Raw genomic sequence first — 27,026 nt, 5'->3', positions numbered from 1 at the left:
CAGAATCTTTTAATACTAAGTACAATACAGAAAATCAGTGGTAAACAAAAAGAGATCAGAAAAGGGACACTGGTCATTTTTGGCTGATGATTGAGACATTACAAGGAGTTAATCGAAAGGCTTTCAAAGTGCAGAGGATGATCCCTAGCGATGACAACGCACCACAAGTCAATAAGTCCCTTTAACTTTGATAAAATACAACAGGTCCAAGCTCTGAAGAATCAAACTGTGTGATTTCAGTGAAAATCTACATTCAGTCAAGATGTCTTGTCATGACAATTCCTCAGACATCTTTAAAATAGTCTAGATCCGTCTCAAGAAAGCGCCTCCGACTGGTAACTGATGAAAGCTCTTGGTGATGATGTGTTATAGATGGAGCTTACAATGGAAAAAGCAGTGGTAAGCAAGATCCACGTGTGTGCATGTGTGTGTGGTCTATGAGCGAACCTTTGGTCCTTCTCACTTGGTCTCAGAGAGCTTTGCTAGACTGGCTTGGCGGAAGGCCGCTTGGTCCTTCATCTCCAACACACAGTCTCTCACCATCTCTGCAAACATGGACGGCCAGAGTTTGTGTAAAGCCTCGCCCTTCAGATTGGTGTCTGATGCCCTTTGGACCAACTCCTGGAGGTACTGCTCTATCATGGTAGCACGCTCTGATGACTCTTCAGAGCCCTCCTGCAAAGATAACAGAATCTTATTAATGTTAAGTCAAAAGTAGCAACACAATCATTACACTTTTATAATGCTTATAGAAAAACGTCAGTGAAATCTTCTCATGGAGATCTGTACCTTTCTTCTTAATACAACTGCTTCAACTCTGCCACATTGTTAACATCTGTGATGTAAACAGCTCTCTCGAGCTCATTCTTTACTAGTTCTATGGATTATGGCCTGGGCTCTGACTGAGCCACTCTAAGAGGTAGTCTGTCCTTATCTGAAGTCCTCCTTAAGGAGGTTTAGTTCAGGCTTACTGTCATCTTGGACTTACGTACTCCTGTTAGCTTTTGTTGATGCCGTTAGTTTAGAACTCACATACCTTTTCCTGTTGACATGTGATTGCATTCAATATGTGTAAAAGCAAGTCAGCATTAAGTGTGTAGTCAGTTAAAACAGATTGTCATTAATTTTTCTAACAAAAGGTTTTACCACAAATTTTCACATAAATGCTTCTAATTGTCATTTTGCTCATCACTGCTTTTATATTTGACAAATAGAGGGGAAAGCTCAATTTGCAGTTATCAACATCTCCAGCCATGATGTATCTGTCGTGCACTTTCTTCTCTATATTCTATCAGCCAGCTGCATAATCAGTTTAGGGGACACAAAGTTTATTACACAGCAGATTGTGTTTCTCAGGCTTATATTACACAAACACTACTTGATATTAGCATATAATAATGTACATGGTTTATATGGTCTATTTTTATGGATCAAAGAATCCCATCCTGATTTAAATAAATTTTGGTCTTTTATGTGGCTCGAAAGTCTATCATTTAAAATATGTGCACCCACAACTTAGTGAAAGCAAGTAAACAAAGTGTAAGAGGAGACCTGAACAGGGGGAAGTACAGCAAAAGCAACTGATCTCATGTCCCAACTGAAACTAGTGTCCCATCTGCATGAACTCATCAGTTGCTCCATTCCATCCACAGAGGATGGAAGTCAGTTTGCTTCCATATGAAACAGGATGAAACTGTCATATCTCTGTCATGTTTAGCTTTTTTTGTCATGTTTTCTGTTTGAAATTTATGTCTAGTTTAGCCATGTCTTCACCTTTTTCCTCAGTTCCCTCTGGTCTGGTCATCAGCTGCACTCACTCACCAATCACCCTCCATAGTATTTAGTCTCGCTGTTTGTTCATGTTCATTGTCAGATCCTCACCATCATTCATGTTGTATCAGGTTTGTCCTTGTTCATGTCAGGTTTTTTCCATGTTTGAGTCAAGCAGTTTTTTACTTTAAGGCTTAACTTAAAGAGCTACCTCCACTATATGAAAAGTATATATGATAGTAGATTTAGATCTCATTTAGCAATAAGCAATACACTACCTGTACTTGATGCTGTAGTCTTAAAAAAATACTGCGGTGAAGAACAGCTTCTTTTTTCTATTTTTTTTTTAACTAGAAATCAGACTATAGTAGAAAATCAGGTCACATTTTGTCTCGACATTGCTCATTTCACAAAAAAATCACACAACGCACATGGTAAGACCTTCGAGATCCAGTGCCACTACTCTGTGAGAGTGGATGTTATGTGGTGAATCATCTCTGACAGTGTCTGATGGCCTGTGTGTTAGTGGAATTAATCAGTACCAGAACCTGATTCATTCTCTGATTACTGCATGTGTTTTATTTTAGCCCTTTTTTAGCAACCTGCTGTGCTTCTTTGTGAAGGACAGATAATATATAAATGACACACAATACAGATAAAATACAGTGAGCATGTACTCTGCAGCTCGACAAGGTCTTGCTGGCTGTCTGAAGACAGATGCTGACGTTTGAAATGGCATTCAAACTTAGATTAAGTTTAATCAAACAACGGTGTTTGTGAAGCAAACAGGACTAACCTCGGGGCTCTCTGCACTGCAGTCCCTGCTTGGGTAGTTAAACAGTGCTCTGCTCAGGCTTTCGCCCAGGAGCTTCCCATTATCTCGCAGCTCCTCTGGACTCAGCCCTGCCCGCCGGCCACGCCCTTCCAACAGAAACTGCAGCTGCCGCTTCCTTTGGGGTGAGAACAGAGAGGAGAGAAGAGTGTGGCAGAGTGAAGAAACACACAGACAGCTGTGGAGAAGCATGGGCAGCAAGTGGTGAAGCCAAAGTAATAAAGGTGTACTGTCCAATCCATCAAATAACACTGTCTCCTTATTACTATTAAATTGAGAAACAATAGCAGCTCAATTTTGAGAAACCCATCATTATTGACAGCAGATACTGCACAGAGATCTCAAACCTCTATCAGCCCAAGTGTTAATATGGTTTTTGGTTTAATTCTTGTAGCACACAAGCAAAATGTGAGTCTTTAAAATGATGTAAACTAACTCAAATGTAGCTGCGTATCAGTAAGAAGTGATATACTTCTGCACCAACATGTTCAGCGGGTCAGTGCCAGGATGCTGAAATTTTCAGAGGAGGCTGGAGGCAAACATTCCTCACACGATGATATTGTTTGTGAAGACGTGTGAGAGCTGTGTGTGAATGTTTGTAACAGTGAAAAAAAAATTGATTTCTTGAAAATTATTGCGTGTAAAAATGATTAGCAGAAGCCAAAGTGAGCCTAATGGTTACTGTACAAGAAAATAAATTACAATCTGAGGAAAAACATCAATATTTTGGGTTTGTGCCAAAAGTTAACATGATCCTTTAGCTTATGATGCAGTTTTAACAACGTCTATTTAAAATCCCACAGAGTAAATACATTTTAAGAAACAAAGCTTTTTAAAAGTTACAGAGAGGAACTTTCCCAGCATGCATCTGGGGAACAATTCAGAACATTGTAAATATACAGTCAATGAAAGCAGATGAGTAACATCAGTATAGTTATATCTGTATCCAATAAACACATCATAAGCTGCACAACATGCTTAATTCTGGTGGCAAGTACTGTACAGTCTTGCAGGCAGAGAGAGAGGAGAAAACGACAGAATGAAGGGAGGATCTTAGTGTGTTTTAAAATGAAGAACAAACTATACACTGACTGGTGGTAGTGCCCCTCTGACATCTGACCAGTCTGATGCAAGACACAGAAGGAAAGGTCTCGCAGGGAAGTTAATGGGGAACATAATGTTCAGTTGTTTTTAGAAATGATTTTGGTAACAGCAGAATATGAAAACAGTCCTATTACATGCAACATAAAAGTCTTTTGAGATGGATCTTAGCCTGAGTGGATCCCAATCTGTGTCTGAAAAATCAAATTAGTTCTCCTTGGTGCTCCTTCTGTTAATATATGCAATGAACTCCTCTAAATTTGTCTAATCTAAAATAATTTAATGACATCAATTTTAAAGTGCGGAAGCTTTTATCTACAGCCACAGACCGGGCGATATCCAGGACACCTTGCAGTAGTTGTATCCCAGTGGGAACCATGGGAATGTTGTGGCCTTTCTCTACTCACTGACCTGTGCAGGAAACCTGACACCTCAACAAGGTTTCAACCCACTAAACAATGCAGCCGCACACAACGCCAAAAATAGAAACATGGAACATGAACTCTTCAAGACTTTGTCATAGTCTATTCATTGTGGTTGCCCATTGAGATTTTTTTAAGCACTTGTGCAAAAAAAGACAAACAAAAAACAACCTGAATACTCTTTACTGTGTTAAATACCATCTACAGCACTAAGGTTTTCTGAAATCAGACCTCAAGCCTACCATCTGCTGTAACAAATAGCTGTAAACGATGCATGCAGTAAAGATTCTGAATCCAGATAATAGTATTTAGGTGATGATGATGTGAAAATAATGATAGGCCTTGGGTAGTTTTGTATTATCTCTCCTTCACAGGATGTGCACAACTAAGAGGATGAGATGCAGCTTAGAGCCAGATGTAGTTCATTTTTCAAAATAACTCTGAAAGGGAAACTTAGGATGACCCACAGACATGTGGACATAACACTATAATACTAACCGAGTTTCATTCAGAGATTTAGGGGATTTTTTTTTTCATTAAAGATTCACTTTATTCCACTCCACTGAAGTTTGGCCTAATTTACATCTACACAGTACTGCCAGTGTCCTCGTTACATGGAGTAATTCCTGCAGAGCAGTTAATTTCTTTCACTCATCATAACCGAACACAACATACGTTTTTGATGAGTCCGATGATGCAAGTTCACAATATGGTAAAAGGAATTTTCTCTTTCTTTTACAAAGGAGTTCTTTATAGACGGAAAATTGTGCGGTCTTGTGCGTGACAAGTTCAGCTGACTTTTGCTTTGTAAGAATCATTTTTTATTATTATTGACCCAGAGTGACGGATCGCGAGAGTTTTTTGGCTCGGGGAGTCAGAGGAATGTTTGTGTCCAAGTGCCAAGTACCCACCCTTAACCTGAAACACAGTGTAATTGTCCTGGCTCCTTGGTGCCAGACACACACACACGCAAATGTATACACGCACAATGCTGCACACAGGCAAGCAAACACATGTACAGAAGTCTACATATTCAGAAGCTGGAACATTCTTGATACATCTAAACAAACACCACACGCAGTCCAAAACACAGCTGACACTGGCACGATCGAGTTCTCACCTGGACTCCTCCAGCAGCAGGAGGAGCCGGCAACGTGGAGTTTCGGTGGCTGCTATGTGGCCAAGAGTTCCAAACACTCGTTCTGCTGCGATCACGTCGTTCATGGTCACCTGAGGTCAACACAGACACAGACACAGACACACACACAGCACAGGATACTTCACTGATACCTGCTTTTTCAGGTGGATCTCAACACACAAATTAGTGGTTCAGCAAAAAGTGTGAAACTGTGTCATCTGTGGTGTTTTAGGGACATTTAACAGACACAAGTAGGATTAAGGTATTTAAACAGAAGCTGAGAGCAGGTCTGAGCTAATTTAAAGGTAATTTTTCAAGTCTAAAAGGAATTATTTGTTGTATGATCTGATGTATATCTCTCTCTATCCACCAAATGATTTACTTTGCAAATGATACTGAGACCAAGTCCATTCATCAACTTTTTCATACCATACCGCCATCGAGCATATGGTTTGTCCATATGATCGAGATCAATAAGGATAATAATAATAAGGCTAAAAGTCTGTAGTATTATATAATAAGTATTAGGTACCTTAATATATATTAAGGTCATGTTCTGATTAATATCCCCAAGTAAGACATTCCAGGATACACAGACTGTATGTCAAACAGTAGGAACTCTGAGGAGTAAATACTTTATCTTTCTTGAGTCGTATTAGACAAAAAAAAGTATCTCATATATGTCTGCTACTTTATAATGTGTATCTAAAATATATTTAAGTTGACATTTTTGGGAAGCTAATAGGAGAATTTTATGACTTGTTTCTTTTCCCCTTGTCGTCTCTAAAGTGAGCAAAAGTAACCTGTTGCACTCAGGCCAGGAGAGAGGTATCCATCCTCTCATCTTAAATTAATAAATGCCAGCAAATATATGAGCACCTGCCACCCCCACCCACCAAACAAACTCTGTGTTATATAACTTATGACAACAAGTGCAATTCACTACATAGTACATAACACAGTAGGAGGTTGCATTAAAAGTTAAACTGGTCCACACCTCCTGGCCGTTGATCCTCTGGAGGTTAAAGTGATAGAGGCGGTAGATGACAAATGAGCGCCACAGAGCCAGACTGACCACGGGGTTGCCCTCTGGGTGGACGGTCAGCTGGTCCAGGCGCCTCACCTGAGCCAGGGCCGCCAGCTGCGGGAGACGGCTGATGTTGGTTTCCAGGAAAATCAGATGCTACGGAGAAAGTAACAAGTTGTAGTCCCGGTACATCAAGCTTTAACTCTGCATGCCTGTGAGTCACTATTGATTAGGCAAATACAAAGACTTACAAAGGAAAAGGCTGACAAGGTATTGGGGATCTATATTTCTTATTTTCAAACTAGCCCTTGCATGGCTGCTCTCTCATCCTACCCAAAACTCAAGCTGTGTTGTTAACATGTACAAAACTCTGGCACTAAAACAAGTCTAAATGGGTATTCTGAGTTATTATATAAAAATATTTTTTCACACCTAGTTCTTGGTAGATGTTTCTGCACCTAAAATCACTGATTTGTTTTTAAACTGCAACCTGCCATTTAAATGAAAAAATTAACTTGCTTTTCGATGAATTTATGTTAACACTGGGCCTCACCGACAGATTTGGGAACTTGACCCTAATTCTCGGCAGTGTGGGTACAATGGCGTCATAGCTGATGTAGCGGAAGGTTATGATAGTGACGGCACCGGCGGTCTGAACACCCCAGCCCCTCTCCAGGGCCTCCAGGGCTCCAAGTCCGAATAAACGCAAGGTGTCTCCATCCAGCTCTGCCAGGTGACTGTCAGACAAGGACAAGCTCTGAACACTGCCGCTCCCTGACTCCACAAGCCTGAAAAGCGCGCACACATTCACACAAAAGCACACTTGTAGGTAAGTCTTGGTATGAATGCACAGAATTTGTTGTCTTGTGAAACTTGACTTGAGCCTTGTGAAGACTTGAGGCATAATTGCTGTGCATACAGCTGCTTGAAGGAAAAGGTAGAGAACACTCACAGGCTTAGTCAGTGTTCAGTCTGTCTTGCCTAATTGTTTCTTTCTATTCTCCAACACAACAGCTGAAGTGCCCTTTCCTGATAAGAAAGTCGTGAGAGTAGAGAATCTGGGAAAGTCTCAAGGAGACATAATCTCCCTGCCTGAGCCCATGTGCCCAGCCTTCTTGGTCTGTTGACACTCAGGGGACTTTTAAGCATAGCAGGGCATCAGATGGCAACTGGCTGCACGCTACTTAACTTCCCACCAACAAAGTTATTACCCCTATTCATATTTCAAACTCACCCAATCACTCTGTAACTGAAAACCAAAGTGCTTAGAAGACTAATCCTTTGATTACAGAAGTTTAATCTAAGATTCTTGTTGAAACTGATTTTGAGAGCAAGTCTGCTTGAATGAAGGTGAGTGAACCAGGAGCAGAGGACAAGCACACCCTACATACTGTAGGGTTCTGCAGAAAAGTCATTTCTGGCAAAAATCCTATCAAAGACTTGTAGAACTAAAAACATTTTTATGTCCAAGATCCAAACTCATGTAGAGAAAAAATTAATTATTTTGAAACTTTATCAACAGAGCAACCAACTGACTCTTTTGATAAATAAGGACAATGATGGCCCGTGTGCTCACTCACCATTGATCCTTATGGAATATTCCACCAGACCACATCACATGTGTAAGCTGTGGTTATGGGTACTGGATTGGCCTCAACTTATGCTAACACATTCATTCTTGTCTAAAAATGTGGATGGTCAATGTGCCTCGGGAGATGGCAAAGTGCACGACAAGGTTAGACCATAAAGTGGGAAATTTTCTGTGTGTGGTCTCTTTAAGTAAATGGGGCTCTGGAAGATGAGGGTCAAGATCCTCCTGTTTTCTCACGAACATCAACCACACATTACGCTTTCCAATAAAACACAACAAACAAATTATTCATCTAACTGGCCTGAAAACTTTTCAATAAACAGCTCAGTGATGTGCAGAACTTTTCATCCCTCCATCCATTTTTTATATCCACTTATTCCAATATAGGAGGGGCTGGAGCCCATCCCAGCTATTATTGGGCGAGAGGCAGGGTATATCCTGGACACGTCCCCAGTCCATCAAAGGGCCACACAGAGACAGCAGAACTTTTCAGTGTTTCTCAATAAAAGACGGTATTTTCAAAAACTAATGAGCTGTCCTCAACCCTTAGACATGACCAGCTGTATATGACCTGTGGTTGTTTAGAGGGTTAAGACAAGAATTGGGTTGGGGTGAGGCTGTATTCACAATTTCCGATCTCCCACTGGAGAAAAATCAAAGACAACACCTGAACAAGTTGGATTTCCCAGCAGGTGAATCAGATAAAGTTTCACAACCCAAACTTGGGGATTCTACATTATTCTTGAATAAAGGGAATCATCTCTGGTCTTTGGTTAATTTTGATCTGATGAAAGATTAGACAAAGTACTTTTTTTAATTCAGATAACTCAGCAACTAGATTTATATGTCATTTTTCAATTACAAGTGGTTTGCAGAGCTTGGAGGCAGCCACTTTTTCTTCAGAATATCATCAGAAGCATAAACAAAAACATTTTTCTGCCTTAGTGTTTGTAAGTAAACACACTGGTTAAAAATCGACATCATTCGAGGGTTTGCATTCAGTCTATGACTGTCTATGATTATTACCACTATGCAAACCAAGTATGAAATGGTTGGGTTCCCATTGAAGCATTAAAAGGAATGAATATGACATGGCAGAGTCATCCCTGCTGTCAGTATTTTTTTACCAATTGCTAATGCCTGAAGGAACTAAGCATTTACCTAAAGATTACAATTATAACACAAACATCTATAAAGTGCAGACCTGAAACAACAACATGAACTACTCTTGTTCCTGGGTACTGTAATAACTTAGGAAATCGAAGTGGACACTGAAAGACAAGGCAACACACTTAGAACACAAGATTATTTTTGTGAACGCAGCTACAACTGACTGGCAGTGAATACATTTCTAGTCTGCCGAGCCCAAGTGTGTCCTGCTTCAAGCACACGCAAACGAAAACCTGGAACAAGACCGGGAGGCGGTAGACACTGAGAGGCACTTAAAAAGTCAGGATATGCAATGCCTCCAAGATAAAGAATTGTCAAAGGCAGTAAATCAAAAGGAGGTGGGGAGTGGTGCAGGAGATGGAGATAAGTCACATAAAGAATGAGAACAACTTCTGCACCTGGAACTGTGCCATCAATGCACTCTGTACCGTGACACACATTGTTCCTCCATAATTAGAGCTGAAAGGTTACCAGGCAGTCCTCAACTCCATTATGGCACGAGCCCACCAACAAGTGCTGAAAGAAGACGGGAACAAGGTGGGGATGATGAAGTGAGGAATCTGCCACAGTTACAGGGATCTTGCTCAGGCATCATCAGCCTATGAATGTAATTCAGTTATGAATATCTTACTTAATCCTACAGGGGCAATTATAAATGACATCTGACATCTCTCAGAAACTTACCCCCCCCCCCCCCCCCCCCCCAGGACATAGTTTGTGCACATGTCTACAATTGCCTGTCTGAGCTGTTGATACAACACAGCATTCCATCATTTCATTAAAAGTGAAAACAAGTGCAGAACCCTTCAGACTGTAAACATTAAGTGTTTCTACACCCTGTGTTGATTTAGGATTTCATGTTTTATTTATTTCCCACCAGTGCTCAGAATGTATTTGGCTGAAAACCCACCTGTTTGCCATCTCAACACCAGTCTCTCTTTACTTAAGTATAAGCTGTATAAAGGCCAGTCCATCTCCTCACATGGTGACCAAGTATTGGGTTTGTGGTTAATCGTTCTTCTATTGCAGTGCATCCCCTCTTGCATCTCTAAAGGATGTAAGGTTGAATTAATTGCTTGTGAATGGAATAACTTGGGCCCACATTGCAGTCACTCTTTGGCAATGGCACAAGTTATGATCCCATTAATCTTTCGGAAAAAAGAAACTTCAGTGAGCTTAAATTGGCGTCAACATTCACTTCACTCTCATTCCAGTTTGTTAGCAAACTGCGGCTCCTATCAAGCAGAGATGACATCATGCTTTTTCTCTATACAGAGACACCAATGCAATAAATCCTGCAATTCCTTTCAGTGGAATCAAGCATTGATACAGTTTTCATTTTGTAGAAGTTTTTTAAAGAAATCAATTTCCATCCAGACAAGTTTGAGTTTCTCTCTAAAGTAAAAAGCTTGAAAACCTGACTATTTGCGTACACTGAGCCTGTATGTTCCACGGTAAAATGGGAGCAGAGGGTTGGTTGCTTAGTTGTAGAAAAGAGTAACAGAGCAAGAATAGAAATGGGAAAGAAATATCCACACTAGAAACATGAAATCACAAAAGTCTCTGTTTCCTCCCGTTTAAAGTGACGAACAATGCTTGAGTTGTCAAACTGAAACTGAAAGGTGGTAAACTTCGCCAATATTATTAGTTTTATCATGAAACCACGTTAGTGTAACATAATACAACAACTGTAATGTGATGTAATAGTAGAACACCAGCCATGGATGTAACTTCAAAAACTTTGTTGTGAACCACTACTGTTTCTGGCATTCTGCACAAAGCTGTGACCTACATTTAGTGCAAACTCTTTTTTACCCTCTTGTGACACAAATGATTTTCTTTATCCATGATATGAGAAAGAAGTCATTTAAGTTACCATAAAACAAACAAAAAAGCTCATTATACTCTTTTTTTTTTTTCAATCTGATTTTGTTTCTCATTGTCAATTGTTGCTATAAATAACTGCACCTGTGCATCGTGCCCAATAGCTGTGGAAGACCTCCCTAATGAGATTTTAGGAAGAAAACAAATATTTAGAGATCGCTCAGGCATAAGATTGTCCCGTAGGCTTCCACTGTTTAAGAAGACAGCAAACAAACCATAATCTATTTATACATCTTTGTCTCCCTCCTGTTCTGTTCTGTGCTGTACAGGCTGCGTTTACTGCAGATAAAACAGGACTTGTCGGGAGGTGATGAACATTTTGGCCGCTGGTTTACAGTCCAACAGTTTATTTTCTACCTCTGCAGGGTTCTTTTCTCTGAACTTAAAGAACTGATTGCTTTTAAGTTCTTTTTTTTAATTAATCAGATCTTTTTCTGGTCGTGATACCAAATAAAACTGACACTGACACCACCCACGCAACCATGAATTGTATTGAGAAGGTATAGAAAATGGATGGATAGATGCATAAATCATGCCTATTTAGTTGTGAGACAACAATATCACAATATGCAAATTATATTTTAGGGGACACGTCCATTTACGACTAAAGTAGAGTTGAAATCCGATTTGCGCATGTGTGTATAGTTTCTGATTATTGAGATTAATAAAAGGGACCCATAGTCGAAAAAAATTGAACAAATAAAGCAAAAATAATATGTATGCAAATTTCTGCCTGTGTGCATACACACAGGTTTAGTCAGGAAACTACTACTTTAATGCATCTGGCCACTGATGTGTAATGCTGTGAGATAGTCAACAAAGAATGATAATGCACGGAACTCAAAAAAGAGTAAAGTTCATATATCATCACCCTTTATGCTCTCTATGGGGGAAAATGGTGCAATTTCTCTCAGCATATAGTACTTCAGCAGCCATCTGAGTTGGACTACACTATGTAAGTATTACAACCGTCCTATAAACCCACACACTGTTCAACAAAACAGCTTCTACATTTCCCACCACTGTTCATTTTGAGAATTTAACCCTTTGACCTTTCAGTCAAAGATCTTGCTTCTATTTCAAGTTAGTGCTGCCAAGCATTGTAAAGTCACCCGGTATTTTGTCATACAATGCAAGCCAAAGTAATAAAACTCACAAATCGTTAGAGAGTACTGGACTGAATCGCGTGAGTCCTCATTTTACACCTCAACCTGTTAAGCAACAGCACTGTAGTTACAATAGGACCTCTAAATGAAAGCTATTGCCACTGAAGGATTTTGCTTCAGGCCAGTTTTCATATCCTGGTGCAGGAAGGAAAGGCCGTCTTTTAAACATGTAATAATAGTTCTTGACACAGCCCACATTTTCATCTCAGCCCTCCCTCTCATTACTCATCCAGACCTGGATCACAATCTGTGTAGGAGAGAATATCAGACCTAGAAGTTCACAATAGAGCCCTTCTAACATCTTGTTATAAACCCTGGCAAGGCAAAAGTGTCGCAGACATCTCAGACATGCGTGTGCTGCTAATCAGAGAGCTCACAGAATGAGCAATTAATGCACAGGCCCCTGAAGTATGTAAAGAGGTCACCGTGTTGCTCAAGAATATTTCAAGATAAGCTCTTACAGGGGCTGAGTCTCTTACTGCGATGATCTAACAACATGTTTTATCTCAACCATTCTAACATCTGTTGAGAAATCAAAGCTGCTCGAAATACTGCATGAAATATCAATGTCAGGAGCAGCCAAATAACAGTGGAGATTAAATGTCTCCTGAGCAGGTGGGAGTGGAACCAAACACTTTATGACATAATGAGAATCTACTGCGTGCAGCAAGAACCTCTGATCTAACGGACAGAGAGGACCATTAGAGCATTTTGCCTTACTTGGGATCTCGTGGGCTGTTTGGACGGCTGTTGGTACGAAGTCTGCTCTCCGTTCCCCCTGATGGTCGCTCCGGTCCTGAACCTGGGCTTACCCGTCTGTTAAAAACATACAAATGTCCTCAGCAGCAATACAAATCATTCCTTTCACAAAGCTTGCACATGGAGATAAAAGTATATCCTATAAAGCCAAAACGTTTTGTATTAACTAGAATCACACTGACACAATGACATTCTGTGTTATTTACTTATCAAGAAATTTAGACTCTCATTCATGGAAATTCCTCCTTTTTTGATATTCGACTCTGCACCAAAACAAGGCATTCCCCTCCCCAGAGCTAAGCTGCTAGTATGTCTAAAACAATGCTATATAAACCAGATTACAGCTCTTATACATCTTATAATCTTATACAACCCCATCAGCCCTGGATTCCTCCCCATGGCACACAGTTTGCTTTGGCCAAATTGTGGCTTCACAAAATGCGACATAACTCAGGGGTCATGTGGTGTGTACCTTGGTTCATCTGGAGAAGGCTCCTGCGCAAGGCCGTTGGTCTGTGCGGGGCTGTGAGCAGGGCTGTTCTCTGGACTAACTTCCTCCTTGGTGCCATTTGTTGGCAGCTCCAAGCCGGCCCTGACGCCCTCCCACTGCTGTGCTGCATTACGGATTGCTAAACGCCGCTTCTCCTTGATGGAAAGAACACATGCACACACAGAGAGGGTTTAAAATAAGCAAATAGGATCTCTATGTGTGTTTCGACGTCGCCACAGGAAAACAGAGATAATATAAAAACTATCAAATAGATCTTTTTGTAAACACCTCAACATATGCACATATAAAATCTGAAACTGTAAATTGTATTGTAAAATTCATTAGCTCCTTTTACTACATTAATAACAGTAGTTACTAATTAAACCTCTCCACAAGAGAGAACATTTCTCCTTCTGAGCTATATTTCTATGATTTTTTTTCTTGGCTCAGGTATAGCTTCGATATGCTTAACTATGGAATGCGCCACTCCTCGACACAGAGCTGAGTCAATTAATAGTGAGAGCCTTTACCCTCATGAACCCATCGCTAGGACATTCAATATAACTTTTTCTCAGCACCAGGGATTAGCAAGAGTTAGGTTACTGAGGGACAATGAGCTCTGTACATCTCTCAGTAAAAGACACAGCAGGTGCTTTGGCACATATATGATCACACATCCTGCAAAACAGATGCATATGCAAGACAAAATGTCCTAGAACACTTAAAGAAACACATTTATGGACACATATACATATAGGGTGCCCCTGTAGACAGATTAGCCCTCCCTGGTGCCTTCTTCCCAAAGGCTGCTGTGTAATGTAGACCTGATGATACGTTAATAAAAAAAATGGGGTCAATGAAGCATTCAAAAAGTATATTTAATGACCCAATAAAACACAAAAATTGAAACAAAAAACCCTTAAGTATTACGTAAATATTCTACAGCAAGAAAAAAATAAATGTGGAACTTCGTTCACTGTCAAGAGGCCAAAAATGTTAGTTGCTTTCCAAATAAAAACCCCTGAACCTGTATACCATCATTATCAGTGCCTAACACAGTAAAAATCCACTGAATTGAAATCATATGTAAGATTTAGCACAAATCAGATCTAATTACAAATATGGTGTGACTTTGGAATGTTTGAACATGTGATGTCATCAAAGCTCCATCAAGTAGTTTGAATCTCTCTGACAACTTCCTCAGTCTTCCAAAAACAACGTAAAAAATGTCAGTTGCAGCTTTTAAAAAAGGCTCTGATGCTTTTTAGTTCCCACTTATTCATCTGAAATGTGGGCTGTGATGTCTATTAATTTTTTACTGTGTCGTGTTCTCTGAATCCAGGCAGATAAAGACAACCAAAGCAAAGCAGATCCGAGCGGTACCTTATGAATGGTCTGCTTGTAACTCTCCTTCTTCTTTTCCTCCTCTTTTCGAGCTTGTACACCTGCCATGCGCCGATCCTCGTCCTGAAAAGGATAGCTGATGCAATCAGAGTGTCGCTCCATTCATGAGTTCTGAATTATTCAATAGAGAGGGGGGAACCACAAAAGAGGCTGTCTGGATGACTCCTCTCTTCGCCAGGAATCGACCACTGCAGTGGCAGGGAGAGATTCTCACACCAGCTAGCTGCATCACAGGATTAACAGTCTGATTTTCAGTCTCAGATAAACTGAGCCCAGCTGTTGGTGAAAGCCATAACTCCCAGAATGCAATGCTGCCAACACAATCTGCATGTGCCGGCTAAGCACAGGGGGACATTCAGCTGTCTGTGACGAGCTATCAGAGACGATGCTTTAGTCAGCTCAACAGAGACTCAATGCGAGCCACACTGGATTGAATGCAATGATTTCACTTAGATGGGAGAGATTTACATAGATTTGGTATAGCTGGAGTTGCCTTTGATAAAAAGGTCAGTGGACAAAAAAATCAACAGTTGAGGAGTTTATACAGACCCTGAATATCATGGCACCTGCTAAACCTGAAACCTGATCACATGGGTGTTGATTATCAAGTAAAAACATGAAAATTGCTGAAATTGGAGTGTCAATTTTTTTCCACTATATCAGAACTATGTTTTGGGGGCAAGGTGTGTGGTACTCACAGATTCCTTTAAAATACAAGCTCAGACCTGGATGCTCCTTGCTTGACAGCTTCTGAAAGCATGCTGATATTTAACTGCAGCTCACATCATTTAAAAACAATGATCTCATGTGTTAGCAGAAAAATTACTGTCTTGTCAAATTTCACTCAGAACATGTAGAATGCAAATGCCCATCTTGATGTCATAGGTTAGTCCCTGATGAACGTGTTGCCAGAGAACATGATGAATCCTGGGCCAGTGTCAGAGAGCTAATACTAAAGCATTGTTAATATATACATTAACTATTAAATGTTTGATTGATGGAGAATGGGAGTGTGTATTGGTTCACAGTGAGTTTTGTTTTAACTGTGACATTTTTTTGGACACTCACGCTTACATGTAAATTTACAACATGTAAAGCTGGTTTGTGTCGTTAATAGAAGACAAATATATGATTAATATATGACTCGATTCTTCATCTCAGATAAAGCACAATGAACAAAGATGTTAGCTGCTGAGGGAATTATGTCAAAAAACATAGAAAAAACAGTCCAAATGGTTGAAGTGAAATTTAATTCCAAGAATTTTCTGATAAAAAGAAAACGTCACTACTTTGTACAGCCACAGATTTTTTTTTAGTTTTGGTTGCTTCCTGATTTTTTTTTGTTGGGTTTCCCCCTTTGTTTTTTCTGTTGAGTTTTACTTCTGTTCATGTGCTACACCTGATTTCTGTTGCTGATTAGTAAGAATACTGATGAGCAACAGAAATCAGGTGGACCTTGATGTGACCTTGTGATTTCTGAAGGTAACTGGTAGCACCAGATCATATTTAGGGGCTTCATAGTAAAGTGAGTGAATACAAATGCACATACCACTTTTTTGTTTTTACTTTTTAGAATATTTTAAGATACATTGTTTTGGTTTTTTTTCACTTCTCCAATTTGGACTATTTCTTGTAGATTTTTCACATAAAATCCCCTGAAAAATCCATTTTGGCCACAGTTGGCGAGTGGCAAGTTTTTCTCACATAGACTAACTTAAGCAGGCTTGTCTTACTGTGATGCGCTTCATGTCCAGCTGTCTCAGATGAAGCACACAGCGCAGGACGGCCTGCTTGTACCATGTCTCCAGGGCTACAGAATTCCCATCCAGGGTGAGCTCAGAAAGGGAGCGTGACTCTCCAAGGCAGGCTAGCTGATCAAAACTAGACCAAAAAAAAGCATTGCAGAGGAGTTTGTGAGTTAAAGCGATGCATTACAAGGCATACGTTTTTCATACAGCTAAACTGCATGCTTCACAATTATGCATTATGATAAAGTACTCTGAGGTCAAAGTCATTCCACGAGTCAATCATAAGAGACAGTCTCACCCTTTGCCCAGGCTTGTACTGAAAAAAGAATTGAACTACTTGAGCTATAGGAAGCCATGATAAACTGGTAATTTAGCCGGCAATCTAACCGCCTACAATTTCTCCTGGGGCGATAAGACAGAAAAAATCTGCTACACTTTTATGACATCCTCCTGGGCAACAGGAGAAAAAGCAGAGCCATGGCAGGTGAGCCAGAGGAGATTGTATCATTACTAATTTGTAATAATAACCTTGATTAATCAGTTGCCTGCAAATACATGTGGACCCACAACTCAGCATCTGCTATTAGCCTGAGATTTCTTTGAATGGTAGGGAGGCTCAGTGTGAACACAGTTAGAGCAAATTTTTACAGTTCGCCTTGGAAATGGTAGAATTTAGTTTTCTCTTTTTCAGATTAGAGTAAGTTCCGCATCTAAAAGTGACAGTCAGACCATCATGTACAGTTAATGGCTTTGAGTTGATACCATGAGGCTTAAATTCTAACACTGTTCAGTTAGACTAATACATGCATTAGGTTTGTCCATTATGTTTTGTTATGAATTCTCATAGTATAAAAACTTAGAATAGAGACAAATATATGCAAGAAATAATAAAGAAAGGCACCATCTATTATCTCCTATTCACATTGACCAGCACCCTCTTGGATATGGTTACCATGATAAAACTGTGAAATAATACAGTAATTATGAGTGGACATCAAACTTTCCCAGGATGAAAAGTTCCAATACAAAGTAAATGTCAAAGCCATGTGTGAGCTACGAGTACAGGCTGGGATGTGATTGAAAATTACGTAGCTTAATCATGTGGTGCCACAGCTCTACTCACTACTTCTCACTTCGCAGACATTCAGAAGAGTAGTTTAGATTAAAATAAATGCAAGAGAAGAATTACACACGAACAAATGATGACAACAAGCTAAATAAATATTACAGTTGGAGCTAGATGCTACGCTATAAAGTTCTGGAGAGTTCTACAAAGCAAAATGATTATTTGATGCCGTTTATTTTGTCACAGTTCTGTGTGTGATGGTGCATCAGATGCAAAATCACACAGACACTTGAACAGCAAGGCTGGCATAAAATGTCAGGTCAGATCTATCACAGCACAAGGTGACCATGGGCTTGGGGGCTGTACCACCCTAAATCCCACCTACAGTTTTACTCAGTGAGGAGGCAGTGCTGCATTAACAAGTTAACTCTATGACATTTCTATTGCTAGGCTTAGCGAGAAGGGAGCAATGAAAAAATACAGAGCAGATTTAGAGATGTGCAAAGCTGGTTAAAATTTGTACTCAAACAAAATACACACTTGCCTAGCTTGGCAGCCCATGAATTAAGCCTTCAGTTATGTAATTAATACCAATATTATGCTTTCATAACAAAATGTTACATACTGACAGTAAAAGAACCCATCAGGTTGGTGTTTTCTAGGTTACAGAGACTGCCCACTCAAGCAAACCTGTCTGTGTGTGTGTCTGTAAGTGTTTGTGTGTGTTCTGCCTGTTGTGCCAGAAGCTGCCAAGACCCAGAGGAGGGGACGTGGCACTGTCCTGCTACCTTCCTGTCCCTGCCCTGCGGGAAGGAGGGAGTTAAGTAGTACAAACTCTTACCTGACGATGTTGTTGCAGCTGAGAAACAGGCGCTGCAAGCAGGGCAGGCAGTCCACCTCAGTCTACAAAGAGGGAGAGGAAAGACAGAGAGATGGATGGATGTGAAGAGAAAAAGATGCTCAGGAAGAGGCCACTGCATCGTCACAGCTCTGGATCCCTCTCCATTCCCTCAGTCACCTTGCAGATCTCTGCTCTAGCATTCAGCATCCCCATCCACCCTGCGCATGCACACACATACACACACACATATTGCACGCTGCCTTGTCTGCACATGGAGAGGAGGGGCAACAGAGAGAGAGAATATGGGAGAGAGAGAGCATGAGGAGATCAGGGGGAGGGGAGGGCGAGCAAAGAGTGTGTGCTGCGCTAATGCAGTGATCCCCTGCAGCAGGAGGCTAACTTCAAATGCTAACCGGAACACAAACACAACCAGCAGCACAAACAGCAAGCAGATAGCCACAGTGCTACAGCTCATCAAGCAAGAACAGTCGCTGGGGTAAATTTGTACTGGGGTGAGGGAAGCTTTTCACAGTAGACAAAATCAATGCAGACTTCAGTGAGGGGGTGGGGTGAAGAGCAGCAGCTGGCCAGCTGGACACACAGGGACAAAGACAATGTCATAACCATAGCAACTAATCATATGCCAGAGTAGGGGTATATAAAGTTCAGTTACATCAAGATCTGGGCCGTGCGTTTGTTTGTGTGAACGGCCAGTGTTGCACATGCTGGAAGCAAAGAGGACCCACCCAGCAGCAGTCTGAATGAGCTGCGTCAGCATCCACCCATATTGCAGCCAACGCCTTGCACCCTCCTTCAGTGTTTCTGCCAGTCTCTGCTTGAATAACACATTAGCATTTAGGTTATGCTAGCTCCTCTGTAGAAAACAATATCGCATCGTAGGAAAGATTTTATTTCTGAAAAATCCACACAGCCCACATCCATAGAAATAGAACTATAGCGTAGATATATAACCAACTTTGCGTTGTAATTTCCAACAAGCTGACCATATTTCTACTTGTACTATTGCACAGTAAGCATCAGAAGCAGTGCTTGAGGCTAGTCTTGTCTCATCATATGTGTTTGAGTGAGTATCTACATAGTAACAGTGACAGACTTATGTTTGGAAGTGTAATACTGGTGCAATAGTTTTCATCAATATCATGAAATTTGGTGAATAAATCAATTTTACCAGTGAGGGCACCCTGGTTATTAGCTAGGAAGGCTAATACTCAGTGTATGACAGGAGCAGTCCGTGCACTGCAACACAACCATAACAGAGTCAATAACAATGCTTCAGGTCCACATAGCTTATATCATTTTTGTAGAAGTCATTTGCTGTACCACTAGGTGCAAAACAAGCCCATAGCATGATCAACCCACCTCTGTGTTTAACAATTGGAGGGGTGTTCCCATAGTATAAAAGGATTGTTTAAATGTTCATTCACATACTGTACTTCTGACTTTGTATTTTGAGAGGAGGACGCAGGAAATGCTAGGTCATATCCACATATTCAAGTGCAAGTGTTCTCTGCTAAAACTCCCTGAAGGTATTTTCCTGTTGGACATGGCTTTTGATTTACCAAACTAAAGAAAATGCTTTGTTATCTTCTTATAGCCATCTCCTGCTTTGTGGGGATTAATCATTCAAATTACCATAGTTCTAAGCAGCTGTGGAGAAGAGCCAATTTAATCCTGCTAGGTGAAACTTTAAGGAATCAGAGGACTTATAATGCTTTGTAATTTGCACCACCTGGTCGTTCTTGACAATGATCGTAAACATGCTGCAAAAACTTAATGAAAGTCTCAGACCTTTGTAAGTTAGCTATGAGCAAATCTTTTATTTTTCTGTATCAAAACTCTTTTAAGGTACTTCTTTCCCTTTTTTCAGACTCAAAAGTTAAAATAATAAACTAATCTTGTTTAAAATATTGAAATTAATATTTTTTGTAAAAAAAAAAAAAAAAGGAAGCATAAATCTGTTTTGGTGAAATTGTTGTAAAAGATTTTTGCAACATTACGTCACATCACATTAGTTTGATTGCACTGCTTCCTCGGTGACATAATGAAATATCAAAAAGGGGACAAGAAAAACAAAATTACAAAAGGGAAACTGTGCCATATATATGTTATATATATAAACATATATCAAGTATATATTTGAAGTTAGATTTCAACAAATAACCTCCATTATGTTAGTTTGATAGGCTTCAAGCCCTCAAAAACCCTCTACATGATAAAGAATGTTTAGCTGATGGATGGGCAAATTATTATAAAGAGATTTTTTTTGTTAATACTGCATTGATGAGAACAATCAAAAAGCCAAAAGCTTTTAATTGAAGAATGTGTGTAATTCATATGTTGACTGTACAATCCTGTTCTTTGTTGCAGAGACAGAGACAGGATTAAAAAAAAACCTGCAAGTCACGATATCCATTGTTAACCAGTACTGACAATCTACCACATTCCCAGAGTCCTCTGTATGGATGCTGCATCACAGCAGCCACTGCACACAGTCTTAGTCTAAATATAGCAGCCCTGTCTCAGACAGAATGATGTCATCTCTGAGCTGATGAGCTGTATAACAATCGCCAACCAATGTGGTCTCTTTCTGGGACAACCTGATCGATCAGAACCAATCAGGATTTGTTGTGAGGCCGGGTGCAGCTGTGCTGTTGCTGCTGCTTCTGTGTGTCAGTGTGTGTGTGCGCAAGTGTGCCTGCGGGTGTGTATTTATCTTTGTGCCCGTGTCTTCACCTCTTTATCCCGGCTCCGCCCTCTTCTCACTGACAGCTTGCGTGTCTTCAATTTTTTCACACTCACGTTGAGCTCCAGCAGAGGCATTGCTCCACAAACACAGAAAAAGCTCTCATCAAAGCTTTCTGTGTTGCATGCAACAATGGACACCACATCGGGGCATGAAAGCTTTTCAAGTAAACACAGACATGTAAATGCTGATGGGTTTTCTGACTGGAAGCTGTTGAGTTTTGTGGTATTTATTTCAGTTGAATGGACTTGAAGTGTGATCTTTGCTGGCACATATCTGGCCTCCACTATTGTACACTGGAAATGCAGATGCTCTAGCATTAAGTGCACATCGTAATCATTGCACTTAATTTCACATGTCAGTTGAAATGTTTTACTATTCTCTAAGCAATCTGTGCTGGGAATGTGATCTTCTGCTTTTTAAGTGCAGTTTCTCTTTGTAACAATCAACAGTTACAATGTCATACTTCCACATTTTGATCATCGCTACTTTTGCTGTTACTATTTAAAGTCCCAGATAATATGTAAATCGGGCAGTTTAAGAGTTAGGTTACCCCTTTCATGCACGAATTATGAAAGCCTCAGTCAGGATTTTTTTTCCCAAGTGTTTTTATTTATCTTTAGGCATAAAAAGAACTATTTTTTTTTTTTTTTTACACCAATTATTTAAGGAGTTACTGAAATGTCACCTGGAATGGACATTGTGCATCTGAGGAACAGAAACAGAAAACGTGATGCTTTAAAGTCTTTTAGTGGCCTATGTTTAACTTTAAACTCAACTTTTTTAACTCAAGTGGACATCGTGCATGGAAGGGTTACTTTAAACCTGACCTTTAAAGTAACCCTTTAAATAGTTACATGTTTTGAATTAATCGATCTATAATAAGACTACCAAAAGTTTATTACAGATTGTTTTACATTCCCCTCTCTGATGCTGTTAAGCCCTTAAGACAAAGACAAGCCCTTTCGCGAACTTGTCATGCCAACCGCTCCTCTCCTTCAAACAAATCATAGCTGCTGCTGCCAAAAATTGCTGTGCTTACTCACTGACAAAGATTGGTATAAAAGAAAGGCGCATCTAAGAGGAAGTGTAAAAAGAAAACCTTTCAAATGACTAAAGGATGAATCATAACTGTGATATCTCTTCATAAGAGAAATGAGATGTGGTGGATTTAAATAGCACCAATTTAAAAAAAAATGTGTTAAAAAAAGACTGAGACTGCAGCTGTAGAGTACCAAACCAGAAATAGTTAGTTTGAAATACATTGAACATCCACTATTCGATTACAAGATGTTCCATTTCATATGCAGATATTGTGATTGTAGTATTGCTGTAGTTTGATCCGGTCCCCACTCCTCCTGCAGCTCCAGCTCTGCTGCTCAGCCTCAAACGTTTCCAGCTGTAAGTAGCTACTTTGTAAAGACTAAGTTAAGACAAAGAATGTGTCAAACTTTTTTCAGTTCGTTAGAAAAGCCAGACTTTTATCTACAATATTGCATGTTTGGTTTAATCTGACGCGTGTTTTCCATCCTATAACTTCTCTCACATAATCTTTACATCAACTTACCCTTAACTCTCAGCTTTTATGCATATTATTTTTTCTTATAGCATTTTATGCCATTTTGTTACTTTGTTTATGAATTATAAAATAAAGACTTCCATAAAAGACAATCACCAAAAAACCTTTACAAAAAAATAGAGATTTGCTGTTGCTCGGTTAAAAATGTTGCTTTTCATGTCTCTGTAAATAATGTCTTTTTTTTGTATGTGCATTTGTTCAACAGACAGTTCTGCTGACTTCGGAGAGAAAACAAAAATAAACATCTGGTCATTTTTTCAGAGCACCAAAATGGTTAGGAAGTAAATTGTCTCTGGTGATGTCAGAGGCAGTTCGATCAAGTCTTCATATGAAGGGAGTGAAGAACTGTGCCATCGGGAGATTGTGCCATTAGTCCAAGTTATGATCAAGTCTACAACTCGTTTTCGAAGTCAATGGCAGCCTTTTTTTTTAAGAAAAAAAAGGACACATCTGAGCATCTGGAAGCCGGTTATTTACTCTGTCTGATAGAAATACTTGGCAGTGAGAACTACTAATGACAGAGACTAGAGAAACTGCTGATGGGTAGCATTTTTTTTCTCTCCTGTGTGTCAAATAAAACATTAGCCTACATCCAATAATTAGGAGCTCAGGGCTTGCAGGCAGAGGACACGGTGAGTGATGGTAAAGGCTTTCAGTTGAATCACAGGGTCGGGTATTGTTTTTTATTTATTTTCGACCCCAAAAAGCAGGGAAGGTTTTAGGGGATTTGCATACAAATGAGAGGGCCTGTTTTGACATGCACTGCTCTGTGTATCAGATTAAAACTATAGAAAAGGGTGAAGTGAAATTCCATGTTTAGAATATCCAGTTTCTCTCTCAGTGTGGCGGAGAGTCAGTGGGAGGTTATGGGTAATGAGCTATGTCTCCCTGGGTAACACAAACAAGATATGTTTCAGCATGGACTGTCTTACAAAGATTCTATTGATACAATTTCTGTGTTAGTAATCTTTTGACAGTAAAAAAAAAACTGCTATGTGTGATCAGAGCAGAGAAAACTGAATCCATCTGAGGGATTCCAAAAGCAGGGACAAGACGATGTCCCTGCTTTTCTGGTTTAGTTCATGACCCTGAATGTGAAAGATGAAGGATGCTACAAGCACCTTCATAGTGTTAAAAGCATTTTCATATCTCCTAAAAAAAATGTCTCTGTTGTTGTTTTTTTTATTGTAGTTGATAAAAACACTGTATATCTTCTTTGGTAGCTGCAGGAACTTTTAAAAGCTCAGAAGGTAGTTGCTATGTTCACAGCGTGGAACCAGGTTGGGGTAATTACAGCCCTGAGTCGACACATCTGCATGCAGCAGTAAACAAAGGTCTACGGATCAGACGCAGCAAAGCTTCAGCAAGCCAGCTATACTCAGCTGTGAAGGCAGCCGAAAACCTCTAGACTCTGCAGCTGTTCTAATTATAATTAACAGCCTCTTCAACTTTTACCTTTCAAGTTGTTGCAAGAGACAAAAAGCAACATCTTGTAAGGTGTTGTCAACCTTTTTCCCCACTTTCAAAATGTTGTACATAAAAGTAGTATCTTAAAAAATGGTAAGGACAAAAGCCTCACTGTTAATCTAAAAAAGAGACGTGGTGCCTTTACATTTACCTGCAGGAGGAGAATAGCAGACATGCAGTGAGCTAAACACTTAAAGCTCATTGTCAAAGAGGCTGCTCACCAAAGCGGAGATGCAGTTGTGCTGCAGGTTAAGTTCAGTCAAAGAGCTCAATCCCTGCAGGTTTTCCACTTTTGCGATGGAGTTTCCTGACAGGTTCAACACCCGCAGCTCGCTCAGGTGAGAGATGTTCTCTATCCTGCAGATCTAAATGAAAGCACAGTGAGAGGAAGACGTTACAAAAAAATAAAAAGTAAAGCTTCGATAAAGTTAATCAAATTCTACTGGCTTCTTCTATTGGCTCAGAAACACTGCCAGAAATCATTGTTTGTGACAACCTTTCACTGTGCCAGACACAAATGCTGGCTAAAGCTCTATCATGTAAAGAAGAAGCCACCATCTTCTGTGGGCCAAAGCTCATTAAGCATGAGGAGAGGGAACATGTGGTTTGTGATCAGTGCTCAGTTCAAACGTCCACATCTCTGATAGTATAGGGGTGCATTAGTGCCTCTGGAAGTGGAAACGTCCACATCTGGGAAGGCACCATCAATGCTAAAAGGTACGTACAGCTTCTTTTTCAGGAAAGATCGTGTTTGTTCCAGTTAGACAACGCTACAACGCTACTGCATCTATTAAAACAGCATGGCTTTATACTACATTAGATTAGAGTCTGCCTGTAGTCCAGACCTTTCACCATTTAAAACATCCTCAGTTTCAAGACGTTTACCAATGGTTGTTAAAAGAAATTGAGATGCTACATAGGTGGTAAACATGGTCCTGTTCCAACTTTATATAAACATGTTGCTGCCATCAAATTTGAGATTAGCTGAGAATGATTTTTTATGAAATAGTCAAATGTTTCAAACCTTTTTGGAAATGGTTTTTTTACATACAGAGAAATGCAGAGGTAGACTGGATTAACTACACACATTCAGAGCTCACTCTTGCACTGAAGTGGTGTATCTAATGATCACCAGATGGCTCAAGGCCATTTAGAATCCTATGGAGAGAGAAATATCTTGTGGGTGCAAGAAGGCCCAAAAAGTGGTGCACACCATTTTCTTCTTCCTGTCAGATGTCACGGAAGAGAAACAACTATTGCCATTTTCATATCTCCCATATAACCTCAGAGTCAATTATAACACAGCAACAACTTGTACCACTGTTGAACGTTTCAAATAACTTGTTTTGAGCCAGCTACTGTTTATCACACCGTGACTCCTGTTTGAACCTACAAATTATAAAAACAAACGTGTAGCTAAGGGACAGTCAATGGTGAAATCTTATGCTGCTTCTCCACCTCTGTGTCTGGAAAAGAATATTTAGGAGTACCTGTGACATTTTAAATACTTCACTGTAATACCCAGTGGCTGTTACTGTGAGATGATGTGTTTGCTCCCTACAGTGCACACGTACATGTGAGGAACGAGTTAAAGGGGCATCGAGAGGTCAACGATTCTGTCAAAACACAAAGCATTAAGATTATTGCAGCTGCATTAACAAGTACAAGATACTTGAATTTAAAGACGGGGTGGGTTAGCTGAGGTTTAAAAAACATAAACTGAAAAGGTATGAAATTGTTTTGGAAAAGTTTTGAGTCTTTGGACCGTTAAATGTGGCACTTCCATGTGATCTGAAATATGTTGCAGGTTCACATATATTGAAATAATACTATATGCTTTCCCGCTTCCACTCTTTTTGGGAGTGCAGACCAGAGCTGGAACTCGATAACAAACAGAATAGAAGTACAAACTAGTTTCTGAATACTGGCCAGAGAGAGGAACTCATTCTGCAACTTGTAATTCATTGAGACAATATTTAGAAAATGATCAAGTGTTTTTAGTGTTGTATTTAGCAAGAGTTTAAAAACAAAAGGAAAAACAGTTTAGATCAGCATAAAAAGCCCAAAAACGTGTTTCAAAATGTGTCATTTCTGATTGAGACTTTTCTGGCATGGTTAACCTGGTTAGGTGCACAAAAGACAAGTGTCAGTTGTGTGTTGTATGTAACCCCAACACGCTCACGGAACAATTATAACCACATATATTGACTATTACTAATGATATGAATGTGAATTTCCCCACTGCGGGACAAATAAAGGTTTACTTGATCTGATCTGAATACCAGCTTCTCAATGGAGTGTCTGTGGCCACTGTCAAGTGGTTTCACAATGTGTAGAACATAACCACGGTGTAAAGGGAAATAACAATAAACCACATGCATCAAATCCATCGAAACACAGCCCATGTGGCAGTCTTACCTGGTGATTTATATGACAAAATCACACAACATTTAAAAGCCTCTACATTAGACAGTACGCAGCAGTGGAGTTGGTCAGTAGCATGAAAGGGGTAAAATGGCTCAACCCTGATATGTTGCTTACCGTCATTACTGAGCATGTAGAATATGTCATAATGACATTATGAAAGGTAAATATTTCTCTTTCTGCACAAGACAGAACAGAAGCCTAAAGGGAAGATGGTACCGTAAGATCAGCTCTTGGCATTGTGAACAATGTAAAGAAAAGGATGTGAGCTGTACAGTATCATCAGACACGGAAAATGCCAAGAGTATTTGTGTGAGGAGTCCCTTCCTGAACTTTACCCTAAACCCTAATTCACTGGATGATTTCATTTCCTAATTTCATCA

The 27,026-nt window shown here is 39.9% G+C and overlaps 1 protein-coding gene across 1 annotated transcript in view; it reads right to left on the bottom strand.

The window, feature by feature from the left end:
- LOC140301597 (leucine-rich repeat-containing protein 49) overlaps positions 1-27,026 on the bottom strand; it is a 31,923-nt gene continuing 4,897 nt past the window's right edge. Inside the window, exons 9-19 of the mRNA XM_072380143.1 lie at positions 24,441-24,584; positions 18,410-18,471; positions 16,488-16,635; positions 14,734-14,817; positions 13,333-13,505; positions 12,822-12,917; positions 6,844-7,078; positions 6,261-6,446; positions 5,246-5,355; positions 2,567-2,720; positions 1-675 (exon numbers count right to left, since the gene is read on the bottom strand). Coding sequence (XP_072236244.1) covers positions 460-675; positions 2,567-2,720; positions 5,246-5,355; positions 6,261-6,446; positions 6,844-7,078; positions 12,822-12,917; positions 13,333-13,505; positions 14,734-14,817; positions 16,488-16,635; positions 18,410-18,471; positions 24,441-24,584 — 1,608 coding nt within the window. The 3' untranslated portion in view covers positions 1-459. The remainder of the gene's footprint in view (positions 676-2,566; positions 2,721-5,245; positions 5,356-6,260; positions 6,447-6,843; positions 7,079-12,821; positions 12,918-13,332; positions 13,506-14,733; positions 14,818-16,487; positions 16,636-18,409; positions 18,472-24,440; positions 24,585-27,026) is intronic.

Source organism: Leuresthes tenuis, unplaced genomic scaffold (genome assembly GCF_036924035.1).
Source record: "Leuresthes tenuis unplaced genomic scaffold, fLeuTen1.0.hap1 SCAF_2, whole genome shotgun sequence".
NCBI lineage: Eukaryota > Metazoa > Chordata > Actinopteri > Atheriniformes > Atherinopsidae > Leuresthes > Leuresthes tenuis.
The sequence above is the reverse complement of the archived record's forward strand: the minus strand, read 5'-3'. Positions and strand labels throughout refer to the sequence as shown.